This window comes from Monodon monoceros, unplaced genomic scaffold (genome assembly GCF_005190385.1).
Source record: "Monodon monoceros isolate NGI ecotype Baffin Bay Population unplaced genomic scaffold, NGI_Narwhal_1 Super_Scaffold_12, whole genome shotgun sequence".
NCBI lineage: Eukaryota > Metazoa > Chordata > Mammalia > Artiodactyla > Monodontidae > Monodon > Monodon monoceros.
The window spans coordinates 123,111,211-123,126,087 of NW_021703768.1; the positions used below are offsets into that span (position 1 = coordinate 123,111,211).

General features: G+C 40.9%; 1 protein-coding gene and 1 pseudogene across 7 annotated transcripts in view; one reads left to right on the top strand and one right to left on the bottom strand.

Moving 5' to 3' along the window:
• The window catches only part of PPP2R2B (protein phosphatase 2 regulatory subunit Bbeta), a 452,968-nt gene that overhangs the window by 4,787 nt on the left and 433,304 nt on the right, over window positions 1-14,877 (bottom strand). For all 7 annotated transcript variants that reach the window (XM_029216987.1, XM_029216990.1, XM_029216991.1 and 4 more), the window contains one exon: window positions 5,959-6,128. In XM_029216987.1, the coding sequence (XP_029072820.1) occupies window positions 5,959-6,128 (170 nt within the window). The remainder of the gene's footprint in view (window positions 1-5,958; window positions 6,129-14,877) is intronic.
• Window positions 10,135-10,605, top strand: LOC114891684 (annotated as a pseudogene).

The following is a 14,877-nucleotide window of genomic DNA, read 5'->3' on the forward strand; positions in this document are numbered from 1 at the left end:
GAAGTTGTTGGATGTGAATTTTAAATGCATCTGGTCAGCATGGTTGGGTGTTTTTCTCCAGCTGCGTTCAGCAACTCAGGTGAAGGTGGCAAATAGGCTGAGGATTAGGGCTTGGAGGGTAGTAATCTGGGTGCAATTTTGAATTCTTCCTGAGCTCTGTCACAGGGACTGGTAATTATAACAGGCATACATAATGCGCCAGCTTGTTATTATTAGCCAGGCGCTTTATCCATAGAATCTTATCTCATCTCTAGCATCATCTTAGGACGTAGTTGTTGTCATTCTCTTCGCTTTAACAGAGGATGAACTACCGGGTATGACACCATTTGTCCGAGATCCCACAGGAAAGGAAATGACAGAATGGGAAGTGAACCCGGGATCTGGGTTCTGGAGCACACACACACTCTTGCCTTCTCTAGCGATCTACCTCCCACTGGCTCTGCCCCATTGGCCTCGCCTCGACGTGGGGTCTCAGTCCTAGACAGGAGCTGGGAACTGAGGTGAGGCCAAGAGGGAGCTAAAATTGGGTGAGGGCAGAGGGACGTTATGAAAAGCACTGTTTGACTTTGTTTAGATGGACAGGGATGGTTCACTCTTCCTTTTCCTGCAGCCTAGGCCCCTCTCCTCCCTTGACCCCAGAGCTCTGCTGGATGCTGAGCTCAGAGGCTCAGCTGTGTGCTTAGCACTGGGCAGAGGAATGAGGTCAGATTCATTCCTTGCTCCATTAGATGTTCTGGGTATTTGAAAAGCTCTCTGAGTTATTTGGACAGTGGAAGGATTTCTAAGTCTGCAAATTAATTTCCTCCACCTTTACTCTCTTGTTCCCAAACAGTTCTGGGCCTTGTCAGGGTATCTGCTTCAATGCTATAGTGACAAGAGAATCCATCTGCAGCTGGGCTTTTGGCTTTGTTAGGTAATGGGATGTAAGGGCGAGGCTTGTGTCTTGAGCTTGGGAACTCTGCTATAAATTAAGTCACTGTCCTTCCCTTCCTCCACCTTTTGTGCGTATTGGAAGTGGCTCAGATCTGATCTGGAAGGCGATTTTGTTTGTAGGGCCATTTCTGCTTGTTGAAGATCTCTAGTTATCATTAAGAATCCTTGAGCAAAGCAGAAGAGAGTCCTGGGACAAAGGGAGAGCTGATTCCAGGTCTTGACAAACTTTTTCTATAAAGGCCCAGATAGTAAATAATTATACTTTGTGGGCCATAGAGCAACCACCCAACTCTACCCTTGCTATGCAAAAGCAGCTATAATAAACAAATGAGTGGGAGTTGTGTTCCAATAAAACTTTATTTACAAAGATAGGTGGCAGACAGGATTGGCCTCTGAGTCATGGTTTGCCTAACCCTGGTCTTGACTATAATTCCCCCTCTCCCAAATCAGCACAGACTATTTCCTTGGAAGAAAGTGATGGTGGAGGTAAGGGCATAAATTGGGGGTCGAACTTTCCTTCTGATGGTTGGAGGACCCTGACCTCAAGAATCTGTCTCTTTTCTAGAAAGCAAGCCTGATTCTTGCCTCTTCTTGATTTTATCATTGACTTGCTTCCAAGTTCTGTGTAATAGAGGGAGAAGAGGAAGAGGAGTGGGGCTTCTGAAGGGGAAGGATGTCAAGATGGAATTAGTGCAGTGGGCAATGGGAGCCAAATTTATTATCCTCGTACTCCAGATCTCCTACTTTTTGGAGGAAAAAGACAGGCAAAATCGATCCTATTTTCAATCTTATCTCCCCCTACTTCTTCCTCTTATCTGTTATGGAGCACTTTTTTTTTTTCATTATTTTCCTGAAACTTTTTATTTATTTGATGCACCATCTTTTTTTTGTAAGTTTAGCTGATTTAAAATGTTTGTTGTGTTAATTTCAGGTGTATAGCAAAGTGATTCCATTATACACACATATATATATATAAAATTGTTTTTTTCAGATTCTTTTCCCATGTAGGTTATTACATGATACTGAGTAGAGTTCCCTGTGCCGTATATACAGTAGGTCCGTGCTGGTTATCTATCTTATATATAGTACTGTGTGTATATGTCAATCCCAAACTCTCAATCCATCCCTCCCCCACTCCCCCTTAGCAACCACAGGTCTGTTCTCTGGAGTCTGTTTCTGTTTTGTAGATAAGTTCATTTGTGTTGTATTTTAGATTCCCCATATAAGCGATATCATATGGTATTTGTCTTTCTCTTTCTAACTTACTTCACTTAGTATGATAATCTCTAGGTCCATCCATGTTGCTGCAAATGGCATTATTTCATTCTTTTTTAGGCTTATTGATATTCCATTATATATATGTATCACATCTTCTTTATCCATTCATCATTGACAGATGACAGACATTTAGGTCACTTCCATGTCCTGGCTATTGTAAATAGTGCTGCAGTGAACATTGGGGTGCATGTATCTTTTCAGATTACGGTTTTCTCTGGATATATTCCCGAGAGTGGGATTGACAGATCATATGGTAACTCTATTTTTAGTTTTTTAAGGAACCTTCAGACTGTTCTCCATAGTGGCTGTACCTGTTTACATTCCTACCAACAGGATGGAGCAGTTCTGGGAAGTTCCTGACTACCTCCAACTGAGGGCCTCTACAGGAAAAGATGATCTATTACACTATGAAGGTATGTGGTGTATATATTCTGTTGTAATAGAAAGAAAAATCTTAGGCAGAGAATATAGACTTTTTTCCATCAGAGGAGAGAAAAAGGTAAGATACCGACATGAGAAACAAACATCTAGAGAGCAGAGTAAGGGAAAACTTAAGACTCGTGGTCCTATTTGATGCTTCTCTCTCCATGTTGCAAAAAGTGTTTCTATGCTATGTTCCTATGAGCTTGCGGATGGCCTCCTTGACACTAAGCCGAGTCTCCCAACACAGTGGTTCTCAAATCATGTACTTGTGGGAGCCTGCTATTGTATAGTTGATAGACCACTGTGAGGCCTAGCACGATTAAACTCTGTTGGTTTGTTCTTCTGTTTCAGGGGTTGACAAACTTTTCCTGTAAAGGATCACACAGTAAATATTTTAGGCTTTGTGAGCCATGTGGTTTCTGTCAGGACGACCCAACTCTGCCATTGTGGCATGAAAACAGCCATAGATAATAGGTAAATGATCAGGTGTGGCTGTATGTGGCTCCACAGGTCAGTCTGTCAACCCCTGTTCTATAGGAAAACGTGAACATAGCTCATCATACTTAAGTCTACAGCTTCTTATTCCCAGAAACATGCTTGAGATCAGTTGATGGATGTATGAAGATACAAAAGAGTATATCACCTGTCTCCCTGCCCAGGGAAGGCAGTAGTAATTGATGATGGAATTCCTTCCCACTGGACCAGTCCTTACAATTTTTTTCAACAGTGTTCCAGACACTGACTCACTCAGTTTGCTTACCATCTTTGATATACTATATTACCATCTGATACGGTATATAAACTTAACTAAATTGCTTTGAAATATGTCACCTAAAATAAGTTAAATAATTTTTGAAGTATTTAATTTCAACAATGGGCTATGAGAGCTCTTCCTCAGTGTTCTACAAAGAAGATGTCTACATCTACTACTAGGTAAACATGATTTGAGAAGCATGATCTTAAATGCTGATGACTTCATGTCACAGCTAGCTAGCTTTGTTCTAGAAGTCTTTCCCTAAAATAAAAGTAGTAATTGCTCTCCCCACTGTGTAGCCTAATCTACTTTTCTCTAAGCGCGGCTCTGCAGCAGGCCACACCCCTGTCAGGTTCTAGTTCCCATCGCCATCGCTTTTGTACTAAGGGATGTAACACCAGATGGTTTGACTGCGCAGCTGGAGGGGGACACTCCTGTCTGCTCTAGCCCTGTGCTGAAGGTGAGGGCTGTGAGCGGGAGCCTGAGGGCAGCGTGTCGGGGACAATGAGAACGCAAACACACAGGGGATGCTACTTGAACCACAGGGGTAACCAAACTACCTTGACCACATCTGTGGTCTTCATTTCTGGCCCCCAAACCTTTTTACAGCTTCACGGTCAGCCATCAAAGTCCTGAGGGTCCTCAACCTCCTCTCTCAATGTTTCCTGCTTCTCCTGAGGCCACTCACGTGGCGGCTGGACTTCTGCCCTCGTGTGCCAAGGTGAGTGGACTCCGTGCTGCTCAGGACAATCATCCTTCCTGTCTCGGGTCCTCAGCTCCTTCCAAGTCATGCCATCCAACATGACTTCCTGCCACCCATCCTTCTTACAGTCATCAACAGTTCTCAGCCCCTCTACCCCATTCCTGGAAGCCACTCTAGCGCCTCAGTCTCTCTTCCATCCCTGCCATCATTCTTAACGATTCGAATACTCTGGACTCTCGGTGACTTGGCCTCATCATTTTCAGTGCGTTTTGTCCTTTGCTTTCTGGGTCATATTATGAGCCTTGTCATTACCATAACTGTATGTGTTTAGTAAGTATCACTCTTGCTACTTCCTATCATTTTAAGTCATGCCCTTTAGTATCTTGATTCTATCAATTCTTCATTCCCCTTATAACCTACCTTAGATTCAGCCATCCATCATTCCAATCAATCAATCACTCCCTTAATAGATACCTTCAACAAACTTGCTTTTCTCCCTCTTCCATTGTACTCCCTTGGCAAAACCCCATCACTGGTTAAATCTAACTTTCTGCTCTTCCTTACCTGTACCAAGCAGGTGAATGTGGCTGGAAAAAACACACAATCACACAGATTAGTCTCACTTTAAATCAATAATAGAAACCTCAAGTGGATCCCTGAGCGACCCTACCATACTGCCCTAGTCAATTCACTCTCTTCCTTCTCACTCAGCTAATGACCTTGCTTCTTATTTCACTGGAAAATAGAAGCAATAAGAAGAAACCATCTGTATGTTCCCATCACAAAATTGACAAACCTACTGCATCTGTAGCTACTTACTCTTTTCTCTTTCCTTTGACGGATGAGTTGCCCACCTCATCTAAGTCCAATTCTGCAGTGGAATCTATTCCCTTGAGAAGCTGACTGCTTCAATTAATTATCACCCTCTCTACGGGCTTACTCCTATCAGCATAAAACAAGCTGTGATGACTTCCTCAATCCTGCATTCCATTCCAGCTACTACCCCATTTCTCTATTCCTCTTCAGAACAAAATCTCTTTCGAAATTTCACTACAGGGCTTCCCTGGTGGTGCAGTGGTTAAGAATCTGCCTGCCAATGCAGGGGGCACAGGTTCGAGCCCTGGTCCGGGAAGACCCCACATGCCACAGAGCAACTAAGCCCGTGCGCCGCAACTACTGAGCCCGCGTGCTACAACTACTAAAGCCCGCGTGCCTAGAGCCCGTGCTCCGCAACAAGAGAAGCCACCGCAACGAGAAGCCTGTGCACCACAAAGAAGAGTAGCCCCTGCTCACCGCAACTAGAGTAAGTAGAGAAAGCAACGAAGACCCAAAGCAGCCAAAAATAAATTAATTAAAACCAATTTCACTACGTTCCACATCCTCTAGTTACAGTCTCTCTTGAACCCACTCCAATCAGACGTTCATTCCTACCACTTCACCTACAACTCTTTCATTAAGGTGCCTGATCATCTCCATGTTACTAAATCCAATTGGCCATTTCTCAGTCCTTCCTTGATTCAGCAACAGCATACGGCAGTTGGTGACTTCTTCCTCCTCGATTCACTTGGCTTCCAGGACTCCTCTCAGTTTCCGTCCTACCTCACTGGCACTTTCTCCAGTCTCTCTTGCCAAATCCATTTCCTCTTCCCAGCCTGTAAACACTGGGACCTCAGGGCATGGTTCTTGACCTTTCCTCTAGGCTAGATCTATCCAGACTTACACTGAGCTGTCTACCTGCTATTTCTGGATGTTTAACTGGCTCAACATGTCTTTTATCCTTCTGCTTTGTAAGCCTTTGCAGGCAGGGGCTGATTTGGAACCCTTGAAGAAGTGCCCAATCTACGTATTAGTGGGTGGTGGTCTGTACCTGGTAAGTCTCGATGGGGCGGTTTTCCATGTTGAGATCCCACACTTTGACCGTCAGATAGTCTCTGGTCATGATATACCTCCCACTGTGGCTGAACTTCACATCCGAAATCGAAGAGATGATTTCAGAGAAAAACGACCTGTTGCTTGGATCTTCCGGCTCTTCAAAAACTGCAGAACAAAAGCAAAACAAAAGAAATTTAGTACATCCTTAGCAGCTGATGCTAACGTGTTTGGGCCAGCTCGAAAGCCAGCAGGCTAACCTGGAGTAGGGCTGGAATCTGTAGAATTTAAGTTGCTAACAGAACTGTCAGCTCCCTGGCAGCAGAACAAGCTGTCACTGGTTTCCATATTTTGTTTCTCATGGAAGGACTCCCATGGGACTTGTCACATCCACAGATCTGGCACTGACAGTTCACAAGCTCCAGGTCTATGTATCTGGCTCTTTCACTTTTCCCCATGGTTCCTGGGTGTCACTGCATATACTATAACCTGTAGTCGTCTTACACACTTAAAAATTGTGTTTATGCCATTTTTTTGAGATATAGTTCACATACCATAAAATTTACTCATCTAAATTTTATAGTTTGGTGGGTTTTTTTTTAGTATAATCATGCAACCATAAACAAAGTCTAAATTTAGGACATTTTCATTACCTCATCCTCTGTAAAAAACCCAGAACAACTCCATTCCCATTAGCAGTTACTCCTGCAGCCCTAGGCAACCACTAATCTATTTTCTTGTTTTATGAAATTGCCTATTCTAGAAATGTCACACAAATGGAATCATTCTCCCTCTCTCTCTCTCTCTCTCTATATATATATACATATATATATATATATATATATATTCTTTTTTGGTGACTGGCTTCCTTCCCTTAGTGTAATGTTCTCAAGGTTCATCCATGTAGTGGCATGATTCATTCCTTTTTATGGCTGAATAATACTCCATTGTATGGCTATATTACACTTTGTTTATCCATTCATCAGTTGATGGACACTTGGGTTGTTTCTACTTTTTGGCTATTATGAATAATGCTGCTATGAATAAGCACAAGATGTGTGTGGACCTATGTATACGTATCTCTTGGATCATGGTGCTTAATAGTGGGACTTTGCTGCCAGGCTGCCTTGGGCTTAAGGTCAGACTACCCTTGACTAGTTGTGTGACCTTGGGCAAGTTACTTAACTTTTCTGTGCCTCAGTTGCATAGGTAAACTCTGGCTACAACGTCTTTTGTATATATTTTCCATTTGCGCTGGTATCTAGCTGCTTATTATTCCATTCAACAGATTCAGCTGATTTCCACTCACAGGAATAAAAAGCACTTACAGGAAAAAAAAAAAAGACACTGAAGCTTGTTGTAAGCTGCCTTAATTCATCTTCCTAACCTTGTTTTTGAACTCGTTCAAATTGGATGTGCGAAATACATCTTGATGTTTCCCATCTTTATGCCCTTCATTCCTCCGTCATTGTGTCATATTTGGCTTGATTCATATGTCTCATCTTTTACATGTTATTTTAGCCCCAAATGATCACACTTGGTCTGGCCTGTTCACTTAGCATTTGCTCAGGTATTCTCCCAATGAAAGCATCATTTCTCACATTAGCATTTAACAATCCGTGGCTTATCTCAACTAGGAATGTGAGCTTCTTGAAGGCAGGATTTTGTTTTTTCTCATCTTTGTACTGAGCCTCTTGTACATAAATATTGAATAAATAGTTGTTGCTTGATTGGAACCAAAGCCAGATAAATTAGTGAAATCTTTGCCTCCTGGGTGCTTAGCATGTATGATGTTGAGCTATACATATTTGCCTACATTTAATTATTTTTGACCTACAATAATGGCAATTGAGTATGGTTCCACCTAATAAGCGTTTCTATCACAATTTTAGGCTGAACCAAACATCAGTCTTCAGGTTACTGAGTAACTCATCCCCCAAGGCTTTCTCTTTCCTGCCCGTTCAACACACTCACAGAGTCATTATCAAATTCTATGTAGAAAATCTATAGGCGGAGACAAGATGGTGGAGAAGAAGGATGTGAGCTCACCTCTTCTTACAAAAACACCAAGATCACAACTAACTGCAGAACAACCATCAACCAAAAAACGAGGGAACCTATCAAAAAAGTTATCCTACATCCGAAGACAAAGAAGAAGCCACAACAAGACGGTAGGAGGAGCACAGCCACGGTAAGATCAAGCTCCATACCTGCTGGGTGGGTGACCCACAAACTGGAAAATAATTTTACTACAGAAATTCTGCCACAGGAGTGAAAGTTCTGAGCCCCACATCAACCTCCCCAGCCTGGGGATCTGGCAACAGAAGGAGGAGTCCCAAAGAATCTGGCTTTGAGGGTCAGCAGGGTTTGACCGTAGGAATTCCACAGGACTGGGGGAAACAGAAACTCCCCTCTTGGAGGGCACAGAAACCCCATTCTTGTGTGCACCAGGACCCGGGGGAAAAAGCAGTGGCTTCATAAAAGCCTAAGCCAGACTTACCTCCTAGTATTGGAGGGTCTCCTGCAGAGGCGGGGGGCAGCTGTGGCTCACTGCAGGGACAAAGACACTGGCGGTGGTAGTTCTGGGGAGTACTCATTGGTGTGAGCCCTCCCAGAGGCCACCATTTTCTCACCAAGACCTGGCACCACCCAACAGCCTGTAGGCTCCAGTGCTGGGATGCCTCATGCTAAACAACCAACATGGCAGGAACGCAGCCACACCCATCAGCAGACAGGCAGCTTAAAGTCTTCCTGAGCACACAGCTGCTTGCTAAACACACCCCCTGACATGTCTTTGTCCACCAGAGGGACCTGCACTGGGACACCTGCACAAGCCTCTTAGACAGCCTCATCCACCAGGGGGGCAGACAGCAGAAGCAATAAGAACCATAGCCCTGCAGCCTGCGGAAAAGAAACTGCAATCACAGAAAGTTAGACAAAATGAGACAGCAGAGGATTATGTTCCAGACGAAGGACCAAGATAAAAACCTACAAGAACAACTAAAAGTGGAGATGGACAACCTACCTGGAAAAGAGTAATGATACTGAAGATGATCCAAGATCTCAGAAAAAGAATGGAGGCACATATCGAAAAGATACAAGAAATGTTTAACAAAGGCCTAGGATAACTAAAGAACAAGCAAACAGAGATGAACAATACAATAACTAAAATAAAAAATACAAAAGAAGGAATAAATAGCAGAATAAGTGAGGCAGAAGAACGGATAAGTGAGCTGGAAGACAGAATGGTGGAAATCACTGGCACAGAACAGAATAAAGAAAAAAGAATGAAAAGAAATAGAGACAGTCTGAGAGACCTCTGGGACATTAAACACCCCAACATTCACATTATAGGGGTCCCAGAAGGAGAAGAGAGAGAGAAACGACCTGCAAAAATATTTGAAGAGATAATAGCTGAAAACTTCCCTAACATGGGGAAGGAAACAGTCATGCAAGTCCAGGAAGCGCAGAGAATCCCAGGCAGGATAAACCCAAGGAAGAACAAGCCAAGACACATAGTAATCAAACTGACAAAAATTAAAGGCAAAGAAAAAGTATTAAAAGCAACAAATAACATACAAGGGAACTCCCATAAGGTTATCAGCTGACTTCTCAGCAGAAACTCTTCAGGCCACAAGGGAGTGGCACGATATATTTAAAGTGATGAAAGGGAAGAACCTACAACCAAGAATACTCTACCCAGCAAGGCTCTCATTCAGATTCGACAGAGAAATCAAAAGCTTTACAGACAAGCAAACGCTAAGAGAATTCAGCACCAGACTAGCTTTGCAACAAATGCTAATGGAACTTCTCTAGGTAGAAAAGAAAAGGCCACAAGTAGAAACAAGAAAATTACAAATGGAAAAGCTCACTGGTAAAGGTAGGGAATCATCCACATACAAATGTGATATCAAAACCAGCAAGCGTAAGAAGAGGAGAGTACAAATGCAGGATATTGGAAATGCATTTGAAATTAAAAGAGCAGCATCTTAAAACAATCTTGTTTAAATATAGACTGCTGTATCAAAACCTTATGGTAACTACAAACCAAAAAATCTACAATGGATACACACACAAAAAAGAAAAAAGGAATCCAAGCACAGCACTAAAGTTAGTCATCAAATCACAAGAGAAGATTCTCACAGTGGTGGCCTCCTCGGCCACATTGTGCACTATGTCGGGTGGCTTCCTGAAGGCGCAGTGACTCCTATGTCGAGCTGAGCCAGTACCAGGACCAGCACTGCCGGGGTGACAGTGAAGAACAGGGAAAATTAATTACTGAAGGAAAGCTGTACACCGCATGTTGGAAATCTTTCCTCTTATACACAACTGAAGAACAAATCTATGAACTCTTCAGCAAAAGTGGTGACAGAGAAAATTTGTCATGGGCCGGGATAAAATGAAGAAAACAGCATGTGGGTTCTGCTTTGTGGGACACTGTTCAAGAGCAGATACAGAAAATGCCACGTGGTACATAAATGGAATGCGTCTGGATGACCGGATCATTCGCACAGACTGGGACACAGGCTTTAAGGAGGGCAGGCAGTATGGCCATGGGCGTTCTGGAGGCCATGTACGAGATGAGTATCGTCAGGACTATGATGCTGGGAGAGGAGGCTATGGAAAACTGGCCCAAAACCTGTGAGTGGTGAGAGCCCCGTCATGAAAAACACACTCCTTTGGCCTATTGAATTTGATGTGCGTTACCCAAGGTCTGCAAACCTGCCCATTTTTACCTAGTTTTAATCAATGTCTCTACTGAGCTGGAAGCCTCTTCATGGTTTTCCACTTAAAAAGTATTAAAGGACAGAATCCAAAAGAATGCCTTTAATTCTATGGTCTTAGCATCTTAGTCATGTGTCAGATTACCAGAATGATTTCTGTTACCAGGTCGAAAATTGTGTTCCTTAGCAACAGACTTCATGAATAATGTTCATAAGCCAAAAACACACTTCTTTTAGGAAGAGTTAAAAAAAAAATTTTAAAGTGTTTACCATGTTTGCATCTAAGTAGGTTCATGGTCTACCTTGGGGCCTGGAATTACTATTTTTAAAATTTTAAGTTTGCATGAGATATAGAGTTTAATAAGTGGAGTTTTGCTATGTAATGTAGCTTTACTCTAAATTAGGAATAGATGTTTGATAACTGATTGTTTTTCTATGTTGAATTTTAATCTCTAAAGGCAAACTTAAAGAGTCAAGGGAACGTCCTAAATAGTTGGTAAGCATTAGACAGTCGCAGGGGACACCACCTCTTATGTGCTTTATGTATCAGGAAATTAGGTCAGGACTAGAAGGGTATTTACTAAACACAGTTTTCAAAATACGTGTTTTAGCTAACGCTAAAAAGACCAAGGGTCTGTATTACAGGGAACCTCAACTACTCTAAGGGCAAGGGGGGGACGCTGTCAGTAGGAAATGGGGAGGAAATATCAGGAGATGTGAGTTAAACCATTGCCTTGACATGATGAAGGTTGCTGTGAGAGCCAGCAGATCTATTTTTTTTCATTTTCAAACTGATCTTGGGGATTGAGTGGGATTTTTTCGTTTGTTTTGTTTTTAAAAAAAGAGCTTAAAGATCAAGAGAATCTTGATCAGAATCAGAATCAGAAATGCTTCCCTCGGGAAATGTTTTGGCTAATTCTCATACTGAAGTCTGTCTGTTTTTTTCCCTAATTGTGCTAAGTTTCAGAGCCTGGGTAGTGAGCTGGTGGTCTCTACAGAGAAGGGAGTCTAGAGGATTTATCTTGCATTTGTAAGGCAAGAGAGAATTTCTCTAATATTATGCGAACTATTGCTTATTTTAAACTGGTAGTCTAGTATAATTTTCCCTGATGTAAGTGATATTTTTTTCCTCTAGCAACAAAGTATCCTCTAATTTCTAGTAGTTTGTGAAGTTTGGGGCTGAAGTATCTCAATGTGAACATCTTTCATGTTACAGTAAGTGTATGTTTTCTCAAATTTAAACTAGCTATTTGAACTTTAAAAGATATCTCTAAATTAGCTGTAACTATTTAGGAAAACATTTGCAAATATCTAACTTAATGAGGACATACAATTCATTAATAATAAAATCTTTTTACACTGTAGTTTGAATTAATGTATTTTATATTTTGCAGTAAAACGTAACTCAGATCTCTACAGGTCTTAAAACCACAGACAGCGGTTCCTATTTGAATTGTCTTCTGTAACAGATTTCAATAAAATTGGACCAACTTATAAAAAAGAAAAATCACAAGAGAAAAGAACAAAAGAGGAAGGGGAGAAAAAAAGACCTACATAAACAAATCCCAAACAATTAACAAAATGGCAAGAAGAACATACATATTGATAATTACCTAACATGTAAATGGATTAAGTGCCCCAACCAAAAGACATGGACTGGCTGAATGGATACAAAAACAAGACCCATATATATGCTGTCTACAAGAGACACAATTCAGACCTAGGGACACATACAGACTGAAAGTGAGGGGATAGAAAAAGATATTCCATGCAAATGGAAATCAAAAGAAAGCTGGAGTAGCAATACTCATATCAGACAAAATAGACTTTAAAATAAAGACTGTTACAAGAGACAAAGAAGGACACTACATAATGATCAAGAGATCGATCCAAGAAGAAGATATAACAATTATAAATATATATGCACCCACCATAGGATGACCTAAGGCAAATGCTAATGTAATACAATAATAGTGGGGGACTTTAACACCTCACCTACACCAATGGACAGATCATCAAAACAGAGGAAACACAAGTTTTAAATGACACAATAGACCATATAGATTTAACTGATATTTTTAGGACATTCCATCCGAAAACAGCAGATTACACTTTCTTCTCAAGTGCACACGGAACATTCTTCAGGATAGATCACATCTTGGGTCACAAATCAAACTTCAGTAAATTTAAGAAAATTGAAATCATATCAAGCACCTTTTTTGACCACAACACTATGAGGCTAGAAATCAATTATAAGAAAAAAAAACTGTAAAAAACACAAACACATGGGGACTAAACAATACGTTACTAAATAACCAAGAGATCACTGAAGAAATCAAAGAAGAAATTAAAAAAATACCTAGAGACAAATGAAAGCACAATGATCCAAAACCCATGGGATGCAGTAAAAGCAGTTCTAAGAGGGAAGTTTATAGCAATATAATCTTACCTCAGGAAACAAGAAAAATCTCAAATAAACAACCTAAACTTACACCTAAAGGAACTAGAGAAAGAAGAACAAACAAAACCCAAAGTTAGTAGAAGGAAAGAAATCATAAAGATCAGAGCAGAAATAAATGAAATAGAAACAAAGAAAACAATAGCAAAGATCAATAAAACTAAAAGCTGGTTCTTTGAGAAGATAAACAAAATGGATAAACCTTTAGCCAGACTCATCAAGAAAAAAAGAGAGAGGGCTCAAATCAATACAATTAGAAATGAAAAAGGAGAAGTTACAATGGATACCACAGAAATACAAAGCATCATAAGAGACTCTATGCCAATAAAATGGACAACCTAGAAGAAATGGACAAATTCTTAGAGAGGTACAATCTCCCAAGACTGGACCAGGAAGAAATAGAAAATATGAACAGATCAGTCACAAGTAATGAAATTGAACCTGTGACTTAAAAACTTCCAACAAACAAAGTCCAGGACCAGGTGGCTTCACAGGAAAATTCTATCAAACATTTGGAGAAGAGTTAACACCTATCCTTCTGAAACTCTTCCAAAAAATTGCAGAGGAAGGAACACTCCCAAGCTCATTCTATGAGGCCACCATCACCCTGATACCAAAACCAGACAAAGATACCACAAGAAAGTGCTGTTTACAATAATCAAGACATGGAAGCAGCCTAAATGTCCATCATCTGTCGATGATGAATGGATACAGAAGATGTGGTACATATATATAATGGAGTATCAATAAGCCTAAAAAAGAATGAAATAATGCCATTTGCAGCAACATGGATGGACCTAGAGATTATCATGCTAAGTGGAGTCAGTCAGAGAAAAACAAATATCATAGGATGTCGCTTATATGTGGAATCCAAAATATGATACAAATGAACTTATTTACAAAACAGATACAGACTCACAGACATAGAAAACAAACTTACGGTTACCAAAGGGGAAAGGTAGGGGAAGGATAAATTGAGAGTTTGGGATCGACATATATACTCTACTATATTTAAAATAGATAACCAACAAGGACCTACTGTGTAACACAGGGAACTCTGCTCAATATTATGCAATAACCTAAATGGGAAAAGAATTTGAAAAAGAATAGATACATGTACATGTATAACGATCACTTTGCTGTACACGTGAAACTAGCACAACATTGTTAATCAACTATACCTCAATATAAAATAAAAAAATTTTAAAAACCCAAATTCTTTGTAGAAAATCTAATATAATCTAATATAATGAGTTGTCTTTCAAACCTTGCTGAATTAAACCATAAGTCAAACCAAAATACTAATTTTCACAGAACCATGTAAAAGAACAACAAAAAAACTGATCAATCAGAATTGAACTTGAGAAGTAAAAAACCTATTGAAACAGAAAAACATGAAGTCAATACAGTCTCTGACCCCTCGTCTCAGTCTGTGCCCATTTCCCTTGGACATTGATGGAGCACTAATGAAGGCCCCTGGACTCTGATTGGTACCCTCAGAGTTGAGAACTAGATTTTCACCTTAGTTTCTATTCAACGTAATCTCATTAGGACTGGGGACTTAGAAACTCCACGCATGCCCCATACAAACATCCCCATAGAGAGAGGAATGGGGGCCCTGAGGCTTGGTCACCCCCTACCCAGTGCATCTGCAAGGCAAGCTTGAGGCAGTAAGTGGGAAGGGCTCTGGAAACTACACACCCGGAGGCAGTCAATTCCTGCCTCTGTCATTTAC